At 36.6% G+C, this 24,113-nt stretch overlaps 1 protein-coding gene across 1 annotated transcript in view; it reads right to left on the minus strand.

Annotated features, from left to right (window-relative positions):
* Nucleotides 1–2,428: 2,428 nt before the first annotated feature.
* The window catches only part of cacna1fa (calcium channel, voltage-dependent, L type, alpha 1F subunit a), a 40,633-nt gene continuing 18,948 nt past the window's right edge, over nucleotides 2,429–24,113 (minus strand). The window contains exons 24-48 of the mRNA XM_048210490.1: nucleotides 23,942–24,029; nucleotides 23,589–23,696; nucleotides 23,287–23,339; nucleotides 23,050–23,196; nucleotides 22,763–22,964; nucleotides 22,497–22,655; nucleotides 20,350–20,460; nucleotides 20,117–20,200; nucleotides 19,904–19,924; nucleotides 18,401–18,532; nucleotides 18,248–18,313; nucleotides 18,045–18,136; nucleotides 17,761–17,920; nucleotides 16,850–16,977; nucleotides 16,631–16,727; nucleotides 16,032–16,134; nucleotides 15,685–15,786; nucleotides 15,447–15,571; nucleotides 14,196–14,306; nucleotides 11,987–12,276; nucleotides 8,185–8,538; nucleotides 7,216–7,580; nucleotides 7,003–7,115; nucleotides 4,225–4,542; nucleotides 2,429–3,033 (exon numbers count right to left, since the gene is read on the minus strand). Coding sequence (XP_048066447.1) covers nucleotides 2,824–3,033; nucleotides 4,225–4,542; nucleotides 7,003–7,115; nucleotides 7,216–7,580; nucleotides 8,185–8,538; nucleotides 11,987–12,276; nucleotides 14,196–14,306; nucleotides 15,447–15,571; nucleotides 15,685–15,786; nucleotides 16,032–16,134; nucleotides 16,631–16,727; nucleotides 16,850–16,977; nucleotides 17,761–17,920; nucleotides 18,045–18,136; nucleotides 18,248–18,313; nucleotides 18,401–18,532; nucleotides 19,904–19,924; nucleotides 20,117–20,200; nucleotides 20,350–20,460; nucleotides 22,497–22,655; nucleotides 22,763–22,964; nucleotides 23,050–23,196; nucleotides 23,287–23,339; nucleotides 23,589–23,696; nucleotides 23,942–24,029 — 3,739 coding nt within the window. The 3' untranslated portion in view covers nucleotides 2,429–2,823. The remainder of the gene's footprint in view (nucleotides 3,034–4,224; nucleotides 4,543–7,002; nucleotides 7,116–7,215; nucleotides 7,581–8,184; nucleotides 8,539–11,986; nucleotides 12,277–14,195; nucleotides 14,307–15,446; nucleotides 15,572–15,684; nucleotides 15,787–16,031; nucleotides 16,135–16,630; nucleotides 16,728–16,849; nucleotides 16,978–17,760; nucleotides 17,921–18,044; nucleotides 18,137–18,247; nucleotides 18,314–18,400; nucleotides 18,533–19,903; nucleotides 19,925–20,116; nucleotides 20,201–20,349; nucleotides 20,461–22,496; nucleotides 22,656–22,762; nucleotides 22,965–23,049; nucleotides 23,197–23,286; nucleotides 23,340–23,588; nucleotides 23,697–23,941; nucleotides 24,030–24,113) is intronic.

Consider the following 24,113-nt stretch of genomic DNA (forward strand, 5'->3'; position numbering starts at 1 on the left):
ATGACGGGATATTTAAATTACCATCTGATAATTGCGCTCCTTTATATGGCAAAAGTGGGAGTCATAGAGCAAAATAAGTAGACTAGCACCAATTAAGTTTTCGTGCACTATATTCAAAGTCATCTGAAGCCATTCCATAGCTTTTTTTTTTTTTCTTCCAAGAATTAGGCTAGAATACTTTTAGCTGCTGAATTACATACTCATCTAGTTTACTTATTTATTTATTGGTCAGCTTATGATTATATATTTTTATTCATTTTTTATTTTTCTCTATAATGAAGTGGTGTGTTTAGTGCATTCTGGATTGGTTAACAAATCAAAGAGTGACCATTAGTTCCACAAATACAGACACAGGCTCCCACAAATAAAATAATTCAACAAAGGTAACCTCTTTTGCTACATATTTTCAATGGTTTAAATGTGTACTCTACATGTTTGACCACTTACGAACTCTCATTTAGCCTACTATATGTTGTGTACATGACTAATGTGCCCAACCATCAGCAATAAATAAATTACTTTTAGAGCACAAAATTGTTTACAAGAGAACAAATTTCTTCATTGATCTAGTCACTTAATTTTGCTCTTAGAATGCACTAGATTCATGCATTTAAATTTAAAATGTACAAAATTTTCCTACGGGGGGGCATGCCCCCGGACCCCCCTAGAGGAACCGGTGTCCACCCACTACAGTCTCACAAAATCCTGTGGGAAACACTGGATGGTGTATGTGATGTTTGTGAACTGATCAACTGAGCACACCAGGTAAAGTCAAACTAACTGATAGAAACTGGGAAGTGGTTGGGACTTCTGAGATACTATTCCCATTCAAATGGTGCCATTGAATCATTGATTTCAACTGATTGGCTTAAAAAAATATATATATTTTGGATTAACGAAATGTGCAAGAATCAAAGATTAGCTGGTCACACGAACAATTTTAAATAAAGATTGCAAGTTGCCAGAAGCTTCTGGCTTAGTGATGACATTGTGAACTTGGTCATGTGCCTGTTCAATTGTAAAGAATCTTGAACAACCTGTAAGAATCAAATATATACATGCATGCATGCAGTGTTGGGGGAAATGCATTAACTATTAACTAGTTATGTAATCAGATTACCTTTTTCAAGTAACTAGTAAAGTAACGTTTTTCAATTTAACTTTATGCTGTTCAATGTGTCTTTTTATCAAGTGATAAATTAAACCTGAAACAAAAAGTTAATTGATGTAACTTTTTTTGTTTTGTTTGTTTTTTTGTAATGCGCCAACTCCGCAAAACAAATTTTTACATGTTTCCTTTCTAGCAATAGCATAATTTTTTTTTTTCATCATGAAGTTCATCCATACTGCTAACATGTTAACCTGTTTTAGCTTTACCACATTATGTGCCAAAAACTAGAGTCCCTAAGGGGACATGGTGGGAAAAAATGAATTTTTCCCCAAATAGTTTTTTCTTCTCTATGTCCTTTTAGGGGCTCCATACCACCAGGTCCATTAAGCTTGAGTAACTTTTCCCTTGAGACAATCCTCTTGCATAATTTCCTTTTCAGGTGTCTTTCACTTACCTTGAACTGCTCCATTTTTAACATACGCAGCTGTCTGAACCACTGCGAGTGGGAAATTAAACAGGAAGTGTTTGTCCGAACTCACAACAGGTTTTGCGAGAGAACACAAATATAATATTTTTTTTCCTCCCATCCCATATTTTTTCCACCACCATGTCCCTTTAGGAGATCCGTATGAAACAGACATTTTCTTCCTTATTGTGACATCCAAATGAAACGGCTTTTCAAACACTGATAAAATGTTGGTCAGGACTTGATTTTATCCAACGGGAATTGATTGGGTCATTGTCTTTGCTAATTTGTGTGTGTGTGTGTGTGTGTGTGTGTGTGTGTGTGTGTGTGTGGGTTTTTTTTTTTTTTTTTTTAAATGTTATTTCAGAATTTGTGGTGGAAAAGCTACATTACTAATGGTGCTGTAGACTAGAGAATGTTCTACTAATCAAATGGCACCAAAAGAGCTCTACAGGGAACGGCCACTCCCATAAAGCACTGCAAATTGTTTAATAGAGTCAGTCTCTCCATGTTCTCAAGATACTTAAATATTATGCATATTTTGCAATAAACTTAAATTAGGGTTTTGCTAGTTAACATCACCATCGCGGTGGCACAGTACAACTGGTGGTGGTATGCCAAAACATCTTTTTGTATGTGAATGCTGTTTAAGTGAACATTACCACACAAATGAAGCACAGGTTTGTTTACAAATAAATAGGTTAGCAATTAAATGTTACATCGCAACCATGGAAACATTTGGATTTGTGCTGAATGAAAGAAGTATATGAGCCCGTAAATTTATAATGGTAACATTAATAAAATGGTAACATTTCCCTGTTGGTTTGTGTGATCCAGTCATAGGAAAGATATTGGCTCTTTGTGTCTTTTATTAGGGTAATTAATCTTATGAAAAATGAAGACTTACACAAGCACAAATACTTTCATCATAAATGGGCAAGTTTTACCAAATTTAGATATTGACTTTAAGATCTCACAAAGTCTGTCTCTTCAGAAATTGCTTCAGGACTTGTAATCATAGACTAATATAGCTCATCTTGTGGTCTGGTTAGGCTCTTACTAAACTTTTATGTGCAAAGCAATTGGGATATACAAGTCATTGTGGTCACCACAAGTTCCTTATCTACTGAAGGAATTGAATATAATTAACTCTGAAGAGGTAAATGTATGCACTTTTGTGATGCAGGGAACATCACAATCACACTGAAAATTTATGTTCTGCTTTCCCCAACAAACTGAAACCCATTTAGTATGATATAACACAGTTCATCTCATCAGACAGATCCTCCTCGAAGCGCCCGACCGGTTGCCTTGCCCTTCCTTGACTTAGAAGGTCAGTTGCAGCGCTCTCCATTTCATCAATAGTCATGTGACAGGCATCTGCAATTTCCCGTTTTGCAAAGTCAACAAATTTGGGGTCTTTTGCATATAGACCCAAGCCTTCAGAGATCAGGATCTAAAATATACAAAAAAAGAGAAGAAAACCACAGAAATTAGATCAGATTTATTTACACTAAAACCAGCTGAAATCCACTTTTTAACCAGCTGAAATTTCCACATTTAATTATGTCTGCTAGAAGCAGTTAGTTGCAGTGGTAATTTAGGTGTGTCATATTAAATGGGGTTTAAAGTATATATTTAGAATTATTGAAGATTTTTTCTTCAATTTAAAAGGGTCATAAGTGTCACATTTACATTTCTGGAAATTAGCTTATGAACTTGCTTAGCATCACAAAGTTCAATTGTTTATAATATGATCATTTTCCATAATCAGTTTCACTCTCTGTCACAAACACTTCATTTCAGGGGCTCTTTCAGAAACATAAGTAAAGGCCCACTGCTGTGATTGGCGAACTTCATCACACCATATCCACAGCATGTGTGGCGTGTTTTGATGTCGAGATGGCTATCTCTTTAATAGAGCCGTATATGTTTGAGCCTGGGTCAGATTAAAATGAACCAATGCGGCCACAACCATTGCCTCTGAGGACAAAATACTTGGCACTGCTGTAACTTTCAATACAAGATAGTGAGAAATACCGGCAGCATGTTGAAAATAATTTTTTTTTAAAGTGTCCATTGTGAAATGAGACGAACAAATAAAAACATTCTTGTTCAGTTGCTCAGACATTGTTAAAAACAAGCTATATTATAAATAAACCATCCATGAATTTCTAAGAGTTTGATATATTTTGGAAGGGCGGTAAGGTTTTTCTACATCCAGGGACAACAATGTCTGATCGTCTCTCTCTGACACTTTTTGATTTACAAATGCATGTAAAGGGGCACAGAAGAAAATTGCGGCATCACGACTTCAAATGTGAATTTCAAAGCCTAGCATTTCAGAAAGATGGAAAACTCATATTTGAAACTGGGAATTGGGGAGATGAGATGAAACTTGCATTATGTTTTTATTTTAGAGCAACCTCTTATATGTGTAAATATCAAGAACATTTTGATTTTCCATTTCATGACCCCTCTAAAGTTTCTTTTTCTGTTGGTCAAAGCCCAACAATTAAGTCTATGATTCACTGCTGTAAAACAAAACAAAGTCCAGCTTGAATAGTTTTTATAGCCACTGAATCTGCTGAAAAACTATCCTTTTTACTTAGGGTTATTTGATACACCATACAGGAAGCTTATTTACCGACTCCACGAGGCTGTCAGCGCTTCCCTTCTCTATGTATCCGGGGCTGTGTTGGGAGGGCACTCTGAGAGTGGTGTACGCCCGAGGCTGCTGGGCTACACCTGCCATTCCACTGCCAATCCACCCGGGGCGGGCTGACGCTGGCAGGCTGGCGCTGCCATTGGTGTCACCCCACATTGCCTCAGTGCCCCCCACCTCGTTCACTAGAATGAGGGGAGCGTAGAGGAGACGACCCCGCCTGGCCTGGTTGTTCACCCAAGAGGCAGAAGAAACCCCAGATGAAATGCTGCTTCGCCGTGAGTCGTAGCTGTTGTTTGTCTGTGGAAGCAGGTGAGAAAGTCATTTTATTCTATGTGTGAAAACAGTGAAACTGAAATTTGTCATTAGTAGAATTTAATGATTATTTTATTTTTGTTGTTCAATGTTGATTTTGTGTTAATGGTAAATTGCTGGTGATGCATTCTCAAAATAATGATATATACTGTGATATATTTTATTCTATATATCCATTATGATATATCTAAATTATGCTTTAACTTTTCAACTCTGTAAAGTCTGAGATATGAAGAAATATGTCAGAACATTTATCTAATTTATACAGTTTTATTTCAAATTAAATGTTGTTTTTTTTTAAATGTTTTATAATTAAATATTTTTGTATACTTGTTTTTGTATCATATTTGATACATTAGGGTTTTATTATAATTTATTGATGGAAATGTATTTTTATTGCTTTTATAATCATAAAGAAATCTATTTTGCTATGTGGTAGTCAAAAAAAAAAAGAATTTCAGCAGTGACAAGATAAATATAAATGTAAAAATGTATATTAAATTTATATTTATATATTGATTATTTACATAAATATTATGATTATTATTCATAATTATTAAAAAATTGTAGCAAGAATATTGTTATAGTGAAAATCAACATGTTTTCTAAAATTACTGGTATTACGTACCATCCATGTTGGGACATTTGGTTCACAACGCAGTGTTTACCAGGACCATACACACACACACACACACTTTGAAAATTGTGATTATCATCTAAGATAAATTGCTTATAATGTTAAAAGAATTTATTACATTTGGTTATCCATATCGAAAATTGCTAATAAGTTCTATAGAAACTATGCCTATAGAATCAATATCTTTAGAAATCTATAGGTGTACCAAATGATTCACTGATTAACCATTAAGTTCAGTTGGATTAAATAATAGACAAATGAAAAGAGATGAAAATGAAAAGTTTGATAGTAAGAGCTTTATGAAAGGCAGTTACTGTGAATGAAACATTTATATTGATGAAACATTTTGTGTAGTGAAAAGGATACTTTGTGTATTTTGTGTATTGTACTAACACAATTGAAAATATGCTAAAATGTTTGAAAAAAGTGCACTTTTGATGATCTGTTGTGATATTAGTACTAAGAGTTTTGAAAATTTACCAATTGCTTGTGAAAAGTGCACCAAAGCAATTTAAAAAAAAAACTGTAAAAAGCCACAGCAGCAACAATTCATTTAATTTAATGATTAAATGATTTCATTAACATTTTTATTATGGTAGAAATAGTACCACGAAATGCATTACAATGATAACTGAAATATGTTTCAAATGCCTGCTGTATCATGTTTGATACAATTTTAATATTTTTATTATAATAATTTAATATTTTTAATAAATATTAAAGGTGCTTTATGTAAGAATGACAGCTAGTGGTTGAAATGGGTACTGCAGTCCAAATTCAAAATATTGTTTGCCCCACCCCCTCCTCCTCAGACTCCATGCGCACGCGGGTTGCCAGTTTGAAGACGTGCAACAGGAGCGAGCTCAATTGACATTGGAAGACTTACACACTGTAAGATAATTAGTTTATTTATTGATTAATGATGAGTTGATATTGCATTTTAATATGCTCTCGTTCATAGAGATTTTTAGATGGATGCTGAGGTTTTTTTAGGTTGGGTAGAATCTGCGATCTCTGACCCAATTTGTTCGCTGCCTTCCATGGCTGAAATTCAATGCATGTGTTTTCTGCCAACTGGCAACCCGGGGTGGTGAAATACTATTGGGTAAATTGGCAACGCGCGGTCTCGCACAGACCAAAACAAAAACAGAAATTCCGACACGGAACGCAAATTTTAAAGTAAAATAACTGGCTATAGCAATAGTTTTTAGAGAAATTAGTATGTGAACTCAGCATGCTTAATAAATATCTGCAAATACATTGTGGTATATTTATGCTTTAGTACAGTCAAAAACTTACATAGAGCATCTTTAAGTATCAGTTGCTTAAATCCACTAAATATTGATTTTGAAATATCAATAACAATAACAAAGTTATTCTTAGTGTTACTTTATTCAAATCATCAAAGATAAGATGTGTGCACATCTTCTTGGATAATCCACCAGAAGACATGTAGCAGACGAAAGGTTTTTCAGGAAAAAAAAAAACAAACGTTTTTTTCAGGAAAGTGCTGATCATGTTGTCGAGGCCTATCATATGTGATATGACTTTATAAGGCCAATTCACACTGCACCAACAAACGGCAACAGACACTTTGTCAGGTTTTGTCAGATCAGTGGCTTTTCCCTGTTGCCGTCTGTTGGCGTTGACCAGCGCTTGTTTTTGCAAGTTGAACATCTTGAATTGGTGACTGTTGGGTCATGGAATGTCTGAGAAGTGCCGTACTATATTCTGATGATTATCAGTGTTGGTCAGTGTCTGTTGGTGCCGCCTACAGAGATACAGTTCCAAATCTGGAGAAAAGATACCTGCATTCGTGCCCTACAAGGTGGGGAGTTTTGGTGGTAAGTGCCTGGGATCGGGAGATCCTCATTGCTGCCCTGCCTTCTCAAACACTGGATGTTAAAGTTTGGCTTTCGGCCTGACAGATACAGGAAAAAGTAAACAATGTTAGGTTCAATGAAGAGTTTAACACATTATTTTTTTTTTTTGCATTGCAGAAAGATAACAGTTGGTTTTACCTAAGGGAGTTGGGGGAAGCATGCGTCGCCGTGCAGCGAAACCATTTGCGTTGTATTCATTGCTGTTGTATCCATTACCATTGTATTCATTACTGTGATAACCATTACCAGTGTAGCCATTACCAGTGTAGCCATTGCTGCTATAGCCATTGCTGGAGTAACGATTGCCTGGATAACCAGTCCCATTGGTACCATTTCCATTGTAGCCATTTCCAGGGTAACCATTGCCATTGTAGCCACCAGTATCTTGGCTGTTGCCTTGGTAACTACTGCTGTTATTGTCAATGGGCTGAACTGGGGCCACACATTCTCTGCTCCCAATAGGTGCTGCAGTTTGTGCCGGAGGAACCTCAGGAAACCACTGTCTGTTAAAACATTATCACAAAATCAGACAGATATATATTTAATTTGTGAGAAAAGCTTGTAAAATATCAGACAGACTGATGTTTGAGTAAAGGCCCTGATATATTCACAACAAAGTTCTTTTTCATTCTTCACACAGAAGTTTAAACCTTTGCAGTGGTGTCAATGAACAACCCAATGCCACGCAGCTTTACAGTATTAAACATGGAAAAAAAAGTGTGTCGCTTTTGATTAGAATTAAAGCTTCAATTTCTAAAGCAGCTCGCCGGTGTGTTCATGCTTTTACTTGCGGATGTCTGACCTCTGGACTGAACAGAAGAAATGAACCGGAGAATATTTCCACATCAAAGAAGGCCGAGTCCCAGAAGCTCCTATCTATTATGTAATCGAAATGGACCAGTGGTAGCTTGAAGGCGTTTACCAGCTGGAGCGAACCTTTCCGGGAAGTTCACTTTGCCAAGCTGTTTCGAACTCCAAATGAACTTCGTTTTGGCCTGATTGTGTTTGAAATGATGTCACACCAGTTCATTCAAAATTTCGCTTGAAGTATATCGGGGCAATGAATTATTTTGGTGCATTATGGGTAGTAAAACATTTCCTACTCACCTATCATGTGAGACAGCACTCTGAGGGTCCTCCTTGTTGACAGCACCTTGCTCTGCAGGGTATGACATCTCTGTAACTCCTCCTCCTATGACTGCTCCTCCTGTGACTGCTCCTCCTATGACTGCTCCTTCTGTGACTGCGCCTCCTGTGACTGCTCCTCCTATGACTGCTCCTCCTGTGACTCCTCCTCCTGTGACTCCTTCACCTCCACTTGTGACTCCTTCCATGGCTCCTCCTGTGACTGGTCCTCCATCTCCTTGTGGAACGACGACCCCTTCTGTGACTACCCCATTTTGCATTCCTCCATCCGGTGATGGGGAAGGAATATAACCACAAGCTCTAGTTGTATCAGTCCTGAATATGAGAGTTTAATAAAAAATACATTAAGATCATATAAAAAAAATCCTTGAAATTGAGGTTGTCCTTCAACAAATACCTTTTGAAAGTATGAAGAACATTCATGTTACCTGCATTTCTTCATGCTAACTGAAATAAGCCAATGCTACAATGGCTGATAATATTCCACAATGATGTTCAAAGTCAAGGTTTCCCTAAAGGCTGGAATACACTACACAACTCAATCTGAGACAAAATCTGAACATACTTTAAAACACTATACATCATATACTTTTTAATATGCTTTAAGACAAACCATTTGCAAATTCATAAGTTAACACCATTACTGAGTATTTTCTGTTTAAAACTGCAGTGATCTTAAGACAGTTTCAAAAACGCAGTTGGAAATTGCTGGTATTTGTGACATCACAAGCTACCTTGTAACCAATCACATCAACATGCCAGCGGGCTTTAGCATATCATTAACTCAAGAGAGGCCAGGTTATCCCGGTATATTTTTCTGTTGATGTAAAAATATAGCGGGTGTTGAAGTATATTAGGATGTTATGATGAACTATATGCCTTTCTCCACTGACGTTCTGAATTGTTCAAAGCGTTTCTAAGGATACCGATTTTTAAAAGGCAGCTGTCTAACTCAGATGGCGAAAGGGAACATGGTTTGTGTAACATTAGCAACACATTACTAGCATCTGTTTGATAATGTAGTCAAGCAAAAGGTTAATCATATTAATTACCGTCATGTGTCCGACATTGTAAAAAGTGATTTCCATTGTGCAACCATTTACCTCAGTAAGTAGACCAAGTGGATCTCTGAGCTTGTGGAGTGGAGGCGGAGCTAATTAGCATATTCATAGATCTGCATATACTAAATGAGGCAAGGGTGTAGAGCTACATTCAAGCTATTTTAAAGGTGCCCTAGAACTTTTTTTAAAAAGATGTATTATAAGTCTAAGGTGTCCCCTGAATGTGTCTGTGAAGTTTCAGCTCAAAATACCCAATAGATTTTTTTAATTCATTTTTTTAACTGCCTATTTTGAGGCATCATTATAAATGAGCCAATTCAGGGCTACTGGCCCTTTAATTCTCGTGCTCCACGCCCACGGAGCTCGCGCTTGCCTTGAACAGTGCATAAACAAAGTTTACACAGCTAATAAAACCCTCAAATGGATCTTTACAAAGTGTTCGTCATGCATGCGTCGGATTATGTGAGTATTGTATACTGTTATATTGTTTACATTTGATTCTGAATGAATTTGAGGCTGTGCTCCGTGGCTAATGGCTAATGCTACACTGTTGGAGAGATTTATAAAGAATGAAGTTGTGTTTATGAATTATACGGACTGCAAGTGTTTAAAAATGAAAATAGTGACGGCTCTTGTCTCCGTGAATACAGTAAGAAACGATGGTAACTTTAACCACATTTAACAGTACATTAGCAACATGCTAATGAAACATTTAGAAAGACAATTTACAAATATCACTAAAAATATCATGATATCCATCTGCCATTTTTCGCTATTGTTCTTGCTTGCTTACCTAGTCTGTTGATTCAGCTGTGCACATCCAGACGTTACTGGCTGCCCTTATCTAATGCCTTTCATAATGTTGGGAACATGGGCTGGCATATGCAAATATTGGGGCGTACACCCCAACTGTTACGTAACAGTCGGTGTTATGTTGAGATTCGCCTGTTCTTCCGAGGTCTTTTAAACAAATGAGATTTATATAAGAACGAGGAAACAATGGAGTTTTAGACTCACTGTATGTCATTTCCATGTACTGAACTCTTGTTATTTAACTATGCCAAAATAAATTCAATTTTTCATTCGAGGGCACCTTTAAGGCAAGAAGAAAAGTTTTTTTCACAGGAAAAAATGTTTAAATATGTCATTTTGGTGATCAAAGATTAGTTTTAAGGGATAAAATTGACTACAGGGGGAATTTATGAGGTAAACTGGTCATCATACACTAAACCAGTGGTTCCCAACCCTGTTCCCGAAGGCACATCAATAATTCAGATAAGGGAGACATCCAAAATGTGCACTGTTGGTGTGCCTCCAGGAACAGGGTTGGGAAACACTGGACTAAATGACTGAGGATCACCATTACCAGACTTTCAAGTCATTAAAAACACAACAAACTCATGCAGAAATGACCTTGCTAGGAGATGCACAACAAATTAAAACAACATGTATTCTAAAATCAGCTGAAAATATCAAACATATGTGATATCTTCCGACTGGATGGAATCAGAGTTTGAAGCTAAAAGAAATCAGAGTCTGTGCCCATCATACACTGTGTTTTTCTGCAAAATCTGCAGACTGACTGACTTTCAGCACCTAGCATTGCAGCACCCTGCAAATCAGGGCAAAAATCCTAGTGAAAGTTGTGTAGTGTATTCCAGCCTTAAGACAAGAAGATGCAAACTACTTTGACAGTAAATGTTACAATGTACTGCCTAAAAGCATATTAACACAGAGTGTGAATTTTCACCACATATTTTGATATGAAAAAGACTACTGAGCCATGTGTCCAGTACTGGCACTCTAGATATATTCAGAGCTGAGTCTTTAAGTCTGAGTTAAAGGAAACATTAAAAAGCTACAGCAGCAACAAGCAGCTAAACAAAGCAGTTAATGACAAATTTGGAATGTGTTCTACTTACATTATGCTATACCATGAGAATGACTACATAGTTTTATTGTCACTTTGCTCTTGGTGTGAATGTGCCTTAAAGTGATAGTTAGTTGCGTGTAGTTGTAGAGTATTAGTAGACTGTTAGTAGACTGTTACAATAGGGTTAGTCGTCAGGGATTTTAATTTTTTAATCTCGTTAAATTGTAACCTGTTACTCCAGGGGGTCATGATGTTTCAAAATACTAATTTGCTAATAGTAATAACTGAAAGAAAGTATTATAGAATGTTTTAATGGTGGTTAAAGTTTTTGATGAAAGATACTATAAATTGTTCCTGAGAAAATTGACGGTTATACTGGGTTTGACTGAGAGATCGCTGGGTATGTAAAGGTTGAAAATACCAGCCATACTCCCATTTTAGAATACACTAAAGAGTATGAGATCTACACGGCATGTCTATCAAGCTTGGCAAGCATTGCAACTCCCCAAAATTACTTGGCGTATTTTCAGTTTCTATAATGTTAAATTGCAAAGAAAATGTGTTTTTGCATCATCTCAAAGCTGTAAAGCGATTTGTGAACTGACAATTATCAAATTACAGGCCCTTTACAACAGATTAAAACATTAAGTTTTGTCTTGGACTAAAATCGGACCAAATACCCCATCCTTCAGTCAAAATCCCTCAAAACAGCTTTCAGGTACTGAGACTCCAGATCAAGCCATTAGAGTTCTCTACATTCAGAAGAGTAGCTTCTAATTATACAGGTATAATTCTATTCTTTTGTCTCTTATCTTAGTGTGCTGCTTGCCTTGGGGTGGTATTCAGTATCCAGAGTGGGGTGAGTTTGCTGTGACTTGAGGACCACCTGCTGGGCAGGGGAGACAACCTCTGAGGCTGATCAGCTATCACTTCGTTTTCGGATAGGGCAGATGCCGGACGGGAGTCCACCAGGGCCTCCTCCAGCATTAAGCTCCCATTGCGTATTCTAGGAGGACGCTCAATGCTCACTGTGGTCTCGTCCAGATGGGGGGGCATAGGGGTGCTTCTGGGGGTGGACATAACTGGTGTGGGAGGAGCATCACTGAAGACACTGTCACTCTGTAGATGTCAAGGGAAACAGAATTAACTGTAGTTGCAGTGAGACTTGTCTCTATATAGTTTTATAATGCATATGGACACCTTAAAATCACAGTTTTAACTAATACAGTTGTAATACATTTTATTTTAAGTGTCCTTGTTACAGTATAATTATACAATTAAGCACTGAGCGATATTAACTAACAAATTGTACTTACTATAGTAAGGGGCGTTTGCAAAAAATGCTGTATTTTTGTAATTGTGCTTGTTGTTGTACAACGAGCGTACAACTGATGTATGCTTAACGGCTAGAGAATACCCATAATGCACTGTGAGAGTCGCATGCCAAATGAGTTCCCGCATTTCACCAGAAGATGGCGCCCAAATCATTCATCCATCCATTTTCCAAACCACAATGGTCCAATGTGGCTACAGCGTAATATCATACAGGTATAAATTCCTTTTTAAGTGATCAGTAAATTGTTTAATTAAAGTTTATACGTAGTTTCCATGGCAGAGTTCAAGATAAATATTTTTTTCTTACTGCTGGAGCTGCCAGTTTGTTAAGTTTCAAATGATTATTAAACAGCAAGCACAAACTATATAAAAGTGGCAGCCCTTCCAGCACACTTACTGTCCAAATTCACTCTCACTTTCATTCACTCCCTCAAGTGGACTATATTAGTGGGGTAAAGTAGGGAATAGTGAATGAGGTTATAGGGGCGATTTCGAACACAGCATCAGATATTAATCAGAGACGACAAATTAGAAACACCATGGTAGTAGTCAATTTAAATGTATGCTTTTTTAAATTAAGAATTAAAAATAAGTATAATATAATAAATATTAGCAGCCTATTATAAATAGGCTAAAATCAAACAACTTTAAAAGTAAAATTATAATTATAATAAATATAAGTATAATAAATAAAATCTTTATTATTATTTAATCTTTAGTGTTCTTTGAAATAATGCAAATTGATAACTTTAACAAATGCATAGACAATCAATTAATCTTGGATATTTACAGTAGGTCTACTTATGGTAGGTCTGTCTTTAATAGTTTAGTTAGTTTTGTATCAAATACAATGTGATTTTCGTTGATCGAGATCTGGCAGCAACAGCATTTTTTCGCTTGGGTGAGTGATTCGAGGACAGCTTTCCCCGCGCATGAAGTCCACCATATGACAGCAAACCAATGAGAATGCGATACATAACAACAGAGCGTAGGCGCCAAAGCTGCTGTGGATCCGCTTACCCCAAAACCTCCACAACTGGCAGATTTGAAGAAAATTACCGTCATTTGGCAAATAAATAAATGATGGACAGTTACATACGTAGGCCTACTACAAAAATGTTATCATGTAAGGTTTATGGTACACCTCAAACAAGGTGGACATTTTTAATAGTGTTAATATTAATTAGTGAAATTAAAATTACGATATTTTATTTACGAAATTTATTTACGATAAATAAATGGAGTTATTGTCCTTCAAAAGAAGGAACCAATTTTGAACTGCTTGAAATGAGTCATTAGCAATTCCAGTCTTACTTTCTGCACAAACCTATGCAGGATTGTAACACATTGGCTGCCCACGAAAAACATCTACTATGACCTGCCTTTATACATTAGTTGTAGCCGAGGCCTGGAAGAATTTGGTTTGTGTTGTCGACATGTCGAGAAAACACTGTTTTTGCTCTTTTCTATGCAGTAAAACCGACGCCATTGTTATTGCAATGTATGTTATGAGAAAATATATGTGTTGTTTGAACTTGGATGCATGGAAACCAATTGTAGGAGACCTCTGAAACAAAATTAGGAACCTTTAAAATATCATAATTGGGGCACTTTAGGTTAAGGTTTATTGACAGGTTTATTGATCTGGCATGCTGTCGGTTAGTTTAAAGCACACTCAATAAACTATTCCCAAGTGTTCTCACCCTGAAGAACTCATCTTCTTCCATCATCTCCCCCTCCAGCCCTTCCTCATCCTCCATCGCCATAGCCAGACGCATCTCTGGGGCCAAATCCTGTAGTGTGCGTAACCCAGCCTGGACCACACAAGATGAGAGTCATGTCAAATCCAGTGATGCTAAAAAAATTAATCTACCTGCACTAGGGTTGCACAGAATGCTGCAAAAATGTAGTATGAGAATATGGAGCTCATACTCAAGGAGGGAAAAAGGCTCAAACTGACCAAAAATATGGAATTTGGTAGCTTATATTTATATGGCAAAAAGTAAGATGAAATTCCATTAGCTTGTGGAGTAAATCAATGAGATATAAGAGTATAGCAGACTACTTGTAAAAAATACATAGATAATAATATTAGTTCTCACTCTATATCACCCACAATATGACTTAGTAAGACTGTTTAAATTCTTAGTTTTATGATCAAAGCTCTGTATTTCTAATTGTTGGGAGCAAAAATATAATGCAATGCAATACAATGGTCATTCAGAGATATTTAAAACTTTCTCAATAGCCTGTTATGTTATGTTATATCAAGTAAATGTTATGTTATATCAAGTAAACCTAAGCTGCTTTATTTAAGTGTTCATCTTGAAATATTACTAAAAATATGATATTTTAATGCTTACTTGATAAAATTCAGTCAAATATTTACAGAAAAAAAAAAATGTGTACCACAACTTGAAGGTGGACTTTTTTAGAATAATATTAAAAGACATTTTACTTACTAAAAAGCATAAACAATCAGAAAACAGAAGGCATGTTGTAGATTGTGTACAACAGGTACAACAGCAAACTTTTGATCATGTTGATAATTTATAAAAAATGAAAATGAAAATGAAAATAAGGCCTTAGAAATTTCCATTAATTGATTGTTGTTACTTTAAAAAATACTCCATGTATTAAAGAGGTCGTCTGAAATGACATGCACAACAACATAACATGAGTTACAGTGAAGAAAAAAGATTCACTTGATGCTTCCCAATTCAGCTTTAAGTTATTTGAATGTGTCCATTTGAGCAAATTAAGTTAACTGTTATTTTCTTGCTTTAATATGTTGTTTATGCTCAGAAATAGTTCTAATTCTACGACTCCCTATTTCCTGCACATAAACGGCCTTTTATCCTGTGTGGACTAGACATGATGTCACTGAAAAATGAAAAGTCAAGAAAAGACCACACACACACACACATACTCAGACAACTGTCATAATTCATTACCTGGAGAGAGGCTGACTTGTCCTTGCCTTTCTTCTTCCTCTCTTTCTCCTTTCGCTTACGAAACTTTTTAAAGTAGTCCTGAATCAGGAAGCTGGCATAGAACTTTCCTGCAGTTACCTCATTCCCTGAAACGTAGAGAGATGGATTTTTAAAAAGACAAAAAAGGAGGGAGAAAAGATGTATATATGGTGATGGCTGTCCACATTAAACATGTAAAGCCTATAAGAAGATATTATACCTGCAGGGGGAGGTATAACTTCATCCAGGAGTTTGGGTTTGGTGCGTTTCCAGATCTTTTTAATGATAGCTCTCAGCTCCTCGTTCTGCTGGTCAATGGGGCCTGTGTTGAACGGAAAGGTACTGTATTACTGTATTTAGCATAGATAAAGGCTTCATTTTTGCTGTAGTGTTTGTCAAAAATCATACAACATAGTATTTAAATCCTACAAGTATCATACTTTTCCACAGAAAAGTTTAATTTATGGAAGCAATTACTAACGTTCTCACTTGTACATGTTAGAATTGACAGAAGTAAGTGTATTGTACTGTATGTTAGTGAGTTTGTGTGTATGTGCAGAAGTTCACCATCTGTTTTAATCTTGAGTGAAGTTCTAACAAGAGCAAACAGGGTGGCATTGAAGGACACAGTGCCATCAGGATGGAGAGGGACATTCATAGCAACCAGTCTCTGCCAAAGAGAAAGAGAGAGATGGGCAGAGAGAAACAGAAAAGTGTAGATATGAATGGTTGCCAGGACACTGCTAAGTTGTGTTCTGGGTGGTTGCTAGGCGGTTGTTTACTGGGCCTCACAAGTCTCTATGATAATTTGGTCTCTACATATACTACAGTTCAATATTTGGGGTTTTAAAAATTAATTGTTTTATTAAGCAAGGATGTATTAAATTAATCAAGAAGACTTTTATATTGTCACAAAAGATTTCTGTTTCAAATAAATGCTGTTCTTTTAAACTTTCTATTCATCAAAGAACCCAGAAAGCAAAATGTATCATGCTTTCCACAAAAATATTAAACAGCACAACTGTTTTCAACACTGATAATAATAATAAAGGTTTTTTGAGCACCAAATCAGCATATTAGAATGATTTTTGAAGCCTGGAGGCTTGGGTTCCTGCTAAAATGTAAGTATTGTTCACCAGTTAAAGTACAAATCCAAATGTCCTTACCCTACATGCTACTCGATGTGGACAGAGTTTTCCAAAGCCCAGCGGAGGCTGAATTCTGCGCAACATGGTGACTACATCTAGATGTTTAATCCTTCCCCTGGTGCAAAGAGATGCAATAGTATTTATAAATGTAATTTACATACTTATTTAAGACTGTGGGATTTAGTTATGCTCTCATAAAAACAGACACAATGTATGTGGATGTGTGAAATCACTTACGTGGCTTCTGGGTCGTAATCTGACCAGACTCGTTTAAACTCATCGAGGTGATGAGTGCCTAGCACAGTCCAGTCTCTGGTCAGATACTCAAAGTTATCCATGATGACAGCGATGAACAAGTTAATGATCTGAGAAAATGCAGATTAATCAATAAACAAATTTGTTTATTATTTTCAGAGATGGATTTTGAAAGTTATATAGTTCCCTGAGAAACTTTATGTTTGCTCACAAAAGTATTCTATTTCCCCGAAAAACATTGCATTTGCTAGAAAAAGCATTGAAGTTTTTCCTCCCACTTCATATTATTTCAATCACCAGTCAGCAAGAGAGTGCAAAACTTTTGCAAATTAAATTTCTAAGAAACACTGCTGATATTTGAAATCAACCCAAATAAACACACACCCAGTGTTGCCAAGAATTGGGCTACATTGTTGCCGTGGGTTGAAGCGACTCCACATAACATGATATTTAGCCTCTGGAATGCGAATTTTACTAAGGGAGCCCCACCAAATCGTGGATTTTTCCCCCCGGAACGCATTTTTTATCGGGGGAGCCCCCCTGAAACGCAATTGAGCTAGTTTTGAGTAGTAATTGAGTGGGTTTCGTTGTGAAAACCTGGCAACCCTGCACACACCCTTCCCTTCATTGCTCATGCAATGCAAGAGTGGATGTCTCTTTATCAAAGCTGAAGTGAAGCAAAATAATGCTTCGGAAGAAATAAAGCAAAGATGATGGACGAACGACAGGGAAAAACAAAAAATGAACATACAATACACAAGTATACAAGCAAGATTTCATTGTTAGTCGCCAACAGCACACCAGCTCCAGACAAACATGCACGCAAATGGAAAAGTTTCTGGGGGGAAAGCAAAACGTTTAGGAGACAATGTTGTTGATGTTTTATCCCTTACCAGGAAGGCACAGAGTGCAAAGAAACTGATGAAATAGAGGTACGCCAGGTTGCTTCCGCAGCTGTACTCCTCCCCTGGCTCAATGTCAGACTCTGGGTCACACCGACGCCCTGGCAGTGCTGCAAGCATGATCTGCTGCCACTGTTCACCCGTTGCACATCTGGGTTTGAAGACACGCAACAAACCTTTACTTCAAACCATTTACTAACCAGACAAAAAAAGCAGATCATTATCCAATCTCAATTCAAATATCAACCAGATGGCTAAGGTCGCTGTATTCCTACCTGAAAAGCAGCAGTACAGCCATGAAAAAGGTTTGGAAATTGTTGTTCCGACTGAGCTCAGTGTTGTCGTCTATAGCTATCTTCCCAAATGTCTGGAACCACAGCAAAGAAAGTTTAAACTTCCCAATCTGGAACGTTTCTCAAATGAGTAGAGGGAGAGGACAGTACATTGTACAGAGGACATCGTATTAAGATGAACCCACCTGCATTCCAATCACACCATAGATGAAAAAGATCATCGCAATGAGTAGGCCGACATATGGCAGTGCCTGAAGGTAAGCAGAGAGACATGATACAAATAAGGGATTTGAGAATGAGGGAGTCTAGTAAGCTTGTTTGTTTTCTAAATTTCTCACCTGTAGAGATTTAATGAAGGTCCAAAGGAGGGTTCGAATGCCTTCACCTTTACTGAGCAGCTTGACTAGTCGCATAACTCGGAAAAGACGGAAAAAAGTGATGGACACTTTGGCGCTCTCCCCATCTTTCCCCTTTTGAAGTGGAGAAAGAGAAGGACATACAAAACATTAATGTATAATATCAAAAAGTCCAGTTAACAAGGTCCTTGATCATGTCAGTGGCACATTTCAACATGATTTTTTTGTGAAGCAGTCAAAATATAATGCAGGTTTTGTTGTTTTTTTGTCGAAAATGTGGAAAACTGGGAAATGGTCAAGAAAAATGTATCTCCAAAGACAATCAAATGGTTAAATTAAATCTATGTGTCACCACATGAACCAAGACCAAAGTTTCTTTATGCAAATTTCTATACAATGTCACCATAACAGCACCATGAACTTGTGTTAGTCATGTCGGAAAGATCATATTTTTAAAAGATGAATGTGCATAAGCAACACCACAGTGTCTTAAAGGGGTCATGAATTGAGAAAACAAATTTTCCTTGAGATTTTGACATATAACAGGTCATCATACTACAAGAATATACTGTAGGTTTCAGAATTGAAAGCTTCCTTGTTAGTACAAAAACTGCTTTTATTTAAACCAAGCCCAGAATAGGACTGGTAGTGGAATGTGCCTATTTATTATGTCATAGATAGGTGAAAGTAAGCCTGTGCAGAAGAAGATCAACGCATACTTCTACATTGTTACCACTGTAGCACTGGATTTGCACTGGATTTGCAGAGAGCCTGAAGTTAAAAAAACTATGCTGTGCCTTCTATATTGGATTTGACAGGAACAGCGCACCACACTTGTGTAAGTAAAAAAGATTTTACTGTGTCACTATTGTGATCAGCTACATGCTCATCACTGCAACCTTGCATGCCACAATCTCAATATAATGCTATAATCAACACTTTTCACAATTAGTAAACCTTGAGAACTGTAATAGTAAAAATGTGCTAAAAGTTTTTGAGAGTTATATAATTACATATAATACTTATAATACTTACAGTACATATAATACTTAGTTATTTTCATATGCAAAGATTTTAGCCAATCACAGCAGTGGGCATTTACACTGAAGTCTCACAGCAGAAACACCCCTTAAAACAGAGCGTTCAAATCAGAGGGCTAAAATCAGGGTAGGAAAAATTTTTGATGTAAAAATCATACTAACATTATAAGTGCACCCCAGGAAACATTATAAAATAATAAAATAATGCAGTTCATGGCCCCATTTAATTAACAGAGGGAGTTATTTTCTGAGTTGGGAGTTTGTTAATTAAAAATAACGGAAGCAAGTTGGCAGCAAATTCTTATTGATCACAATTAAGGTTTTATTATGAATTTTAAATGTACAATTTATAGTATATATTTTCTGTTGATGAACAATAAATATAAAGCTAGCAAGATATGAATACTTATTTAGATGATTCATAAAGTGACTGGCATATTCTTACCTCACCATGGCCGCCTCCACCCTGAACCAGTAACAGGACATTCCAAACGCACACAGGGGAGCAGGAAACATAAGATGTGACATGATAGAAATTGATAAGTGAGTATGTGTCTAAGATAACAAATGGTATAGTACTTAATCATCGTCACAACAAAAGTTCACATGCATGGGAATCCCTCAGATCAGATATAGTTTTAAAATCATAGTTACATACACTGAACTCTGCAATCATGATGTCCACCAAACTGCCCACCACTATAAGTGCATCAAAGGAGTTCCAAGCATCTATAAAATAGTGCTGTATAATCCGAAACAGAGAGAGAGAGAGAGCAAAGAAACAGAGGAAAAAGCACAAACGTAAAGGCACTAACACATACAGACGTGTTATCAAACCATTGGAGCAAAATGAAAAGTGACAGAGGAAAGAAAGTGTCCAGCAAGTCTCACGTAAGGTCTCAGAGCCAGAAGTTTGATGATCATCTCAACAGTAAAGAGCGTAGTGAAGATCATGTTCAGGATGTCCATAACAAAGTTGAAGAGTTTGGACTGCTCATAGTGCTGTGGGGTCACAGTGATGTAATATCATTAGTGGACTAGACTACATGTGATTGGCTGCATTTTTATGCAGAACCTTTCCAAAGGAACTTTACACTGAAATAAGGTACAATGTAGGATCAATTAGTTTTTCCATTTCTCATAATACAAATATGCAGCATTTCAGCTTGAAACATTTCAGTGTTACTAAGGTCACCATAAAAATGTGAATAAATGTATAATAAAATGTATTATAGTTTAATTTTATATTAAATGCAAGGTTTAATTTAGAGTGCTTTTTTGACTAACTCAAGTAGGATTTAAGTACATCTTTATATATAATTTCATAATTACCACTATTGTCTTTGAAATATGGGTAAAGTGCACTGTCAAATGTACAGTGCATCCGGAAAGTATTCAGAGCGCTTCACTTTTTCCACATTTTGTTATGTTACAGTCTTATTCCAAAAGGGATTAAATTAATTATTTTCCTCAAAATTCTACAAACAATACCCCATAATGACAACGTGAAAGAAGTTTGTTTGAAATCTTTGCAAATTTATTAAAAATAAAAAACAAAAAAATTATATGTACATAAATATTCACAGCCTTTGCCATGACACTCAAAATTGAGCACAAGTGCATCCTTTTGAGTGGACATGATTTGGTAAGGCACACACCTGTCTATATAAGGTCCCACAGCTAACAGTGCATGTCAGAGCACAAACCAAGCCATGATGTCCAAGGAATTGTCTGTAGACCTCCGAGACAGGATTGTATCGAGGCACAGATCTGGGGAAGGGTACAGAAAAATTTCTGCAGCACTGAAGGTCCCAATGAGCACAGTGGCACATCATATATGGAAGAAGTATGGAACCACCAGGAGTCTTCCTAGAGCAGGTCGCCCGGCCAAACTGAGCGATCAGGGGAGAAGGGCTTTAGTCAGGGAGGTGACCAAGAACCCGATGGTCACTCAGACAGAGCTATAGCGTATCTCTGTGGTGAGAGGAGAACCTTCCAGAAGAACAACCATCTCTGCAGCACTCCACCAATCAGGCCTGTATGGTAGAGTGGCCAGACAGAAGCTACTCCTCAGTAAAAAGGCACATGACAGCCCACCTGCAGGACTCTCAGACCATGAGAAACAAAATTCTTTGGTCTGATGAAACAAAGATTGAACTCTTTGGCCTGAATAGCAAGTGTCATGTCTGCTTCACTATAGGGATGGTATTGGCCAGGTGATGGGCACCGCTGTAATTGGTGCCAAAGGTGCTTCAACAAAGTATTGAGCAAAGGCTGTGAATACTTACGTACATGTGATTTTTTTTTTTTTTTTTTATAAATTTGCAAAGATTTCAAACAAACTTCTTTCACGTTGTCATTATGGGGTATTGTTTGTAGAATTTTGAGGAAAATAATGAATTTAATCCCTTTTGGAATAAGGCTGTAACATAACAAAATGTGGAAAAAGTGAAGCGCTATGAATACTTGAACCTTGTATGTCATGTATTGAAATATATTTGTAATTATACATCTAAAATAATGGAGTTGCAATTTAGTACAATTAAAAATATATCAAATTTAAATGTAATATTGATTAACACATTACAGATACATGTGCTTTAGTATGTTAGTCAACACATCACAAGTATACTTCTTTTAAGGACGACAAAAAGAATATTAAAACAATGATTTAAAGTAAAACTTTAAAGTAAAATTTCTTTCGACATTACAAAATTCACTTTTTTATGTGTTCTTAAGTGTTAAGAAACAGTCATGGCCTTTTATTTCATTAATATTATATTTTTTGCTTGTAAAGTTTATATATGTATGTATATATATATATATATATATATATATATATATATATATATATATATATATATATACAGTTAAGATTGAAAGTACACTTCAAGTGGACATTCAATACAGTTAAGCACACTTCTTATTCACAAGGGATGGTATGTATTTACAGTACAGGCTGTATATATATAAAAAAATTTAAGTCTATGGAATAACTCCATTTAGTAAGTACTAAGTAAACGTGTGTGTGTTTGTACCTGTACAGCCAGTGTGAGCGTGTTGAGCAGAATGAGCACAAACATGATGTACTCAAACTGAGAGGAATTGATGATCTTCCAAAACTTGAGTTGAGAGGGGTTTTTGGGTATGTAAATCTTTATTGGCTGAGCTTTCAATGCGTAATACACACATTGTCGCTGTGAGAAAAAGAGACATACCATGAGACCAAAAAAAAAATCAAAAGAAATATGACCTAGAATCACCTATTTATTATCCAATGAGATGGTCTTGAATTCAGACTAACCTGATTTTTGTTTAGTTCGCAGTTTTTAAACTCAGCCTCTCCTTGTTCACGGAAGGTGATGATGACAAAACCCACAAAAATGTTCATCATGAAGAAGGCGATGATGATGATGTAGATGATGAAGAAGATGGAAATCTCTACACGGTAGTTATAGATGGGTCCTCTGTTCTCTGCATTAGCATCAATGGCTTTGTACAAGAGCCTGTGAAATACAAAATAAAAAAAGACAATTAAAGTATGGAGGATTCAAAATCATTGCTGTTTTGTTGAATGATTCCCTCACTCACTGTGGCCAGCCCTCAAACGTAGAGACGGTGAATAGTGCAAGCATGCCCATCAGCACATTGTCAAAGTTAAAGTCGCTGTTCTCCCAAACTCTTTCCCTCACCATTGGATGGTTCATATCACCATCTTTGAACACCACAAAAGTGCCCCTGAAAAAAGTCACATGCACAAGTCTCAGAAAACAACTAATTGAGTCATTGTAAGTGCATATTAAACGACTTTATGGCCAAACAACACACTTGCACTCTTCAGGTGTATGTTTCGCCTCGTCAGTGCATCTGTAGAACCGGCCCTGCAAGAGGTACATTAATGTTAACCAGCATGAAAATACTGATTTAACTATTGATTAACACTAACTAGTAGCCTGCACAGCCTAGGTGATGTCAACTTAAAAGGAAAATCAGGAGTGGACCAAGTTATTACATTTTAAAGAAAGACTGACTAAAACTCTTTTCTTAAGAACTGATAAATCAGGCAAAATAAAACCAGGAACATGCATTAAAAAGGTAATAAATGTCCATTTTAATTTGATTTTAAGTACCTTGAAAAGTTGCACACCAATACAAGCGAACATGAACTGGAGGAGAGTGGTGACGATGAGGATGTTGCCAATAGTGCGGATGGCCACGAACACACACTGAATCACGCTCTGAAGACAAGCGGACAACACGACACTGTGTTCATGTTTGCAGCTCATGTGTTTCTGCATCTCAGAGCAGCTCGATTCACAGAACCCGCTTTATAAATGTTTTCAATTAAACTGCACTAAAATATATTGCAATATTAATTTTATTTCAATATATTTTGAAGACCTAATGGTATTGGATGCTGTTTCAGCACAGTCTGCTGGATAATTTGGATGTTAACCTTGATAAATGCATTGTGAGACTGTACCTTGAGACCCTTTGCCCTGTTGATGGCTCGAAGAGGCCTGAGCACTCGCAATACTCTAAGAATCTTTACCACAGAAATGGCACTAGAACTAAGTGCAGAAATGACAACAAATGAATGAATGAATGAATGAATGAATGAATGAATGAATGAACTGAGTGATGGATGGAAACTT

Source organism: Megalobrama amblycephala, linkage group LG12 (genome assembly GCF_018812025.1).
Source record: "Megalobrama amblycephala isolate DHTTF-2021 linkage group LG12, ASM1881202v1, whole genome shotgun sequence".
Taxonomy (NCBI): domain Eukaryota; kingdom Metazoa; phylum Chordata; class Actinopteri; order Cypriniformes; family Xenocyprididae; genus Megalobrama; species Megalobrama amblycephala.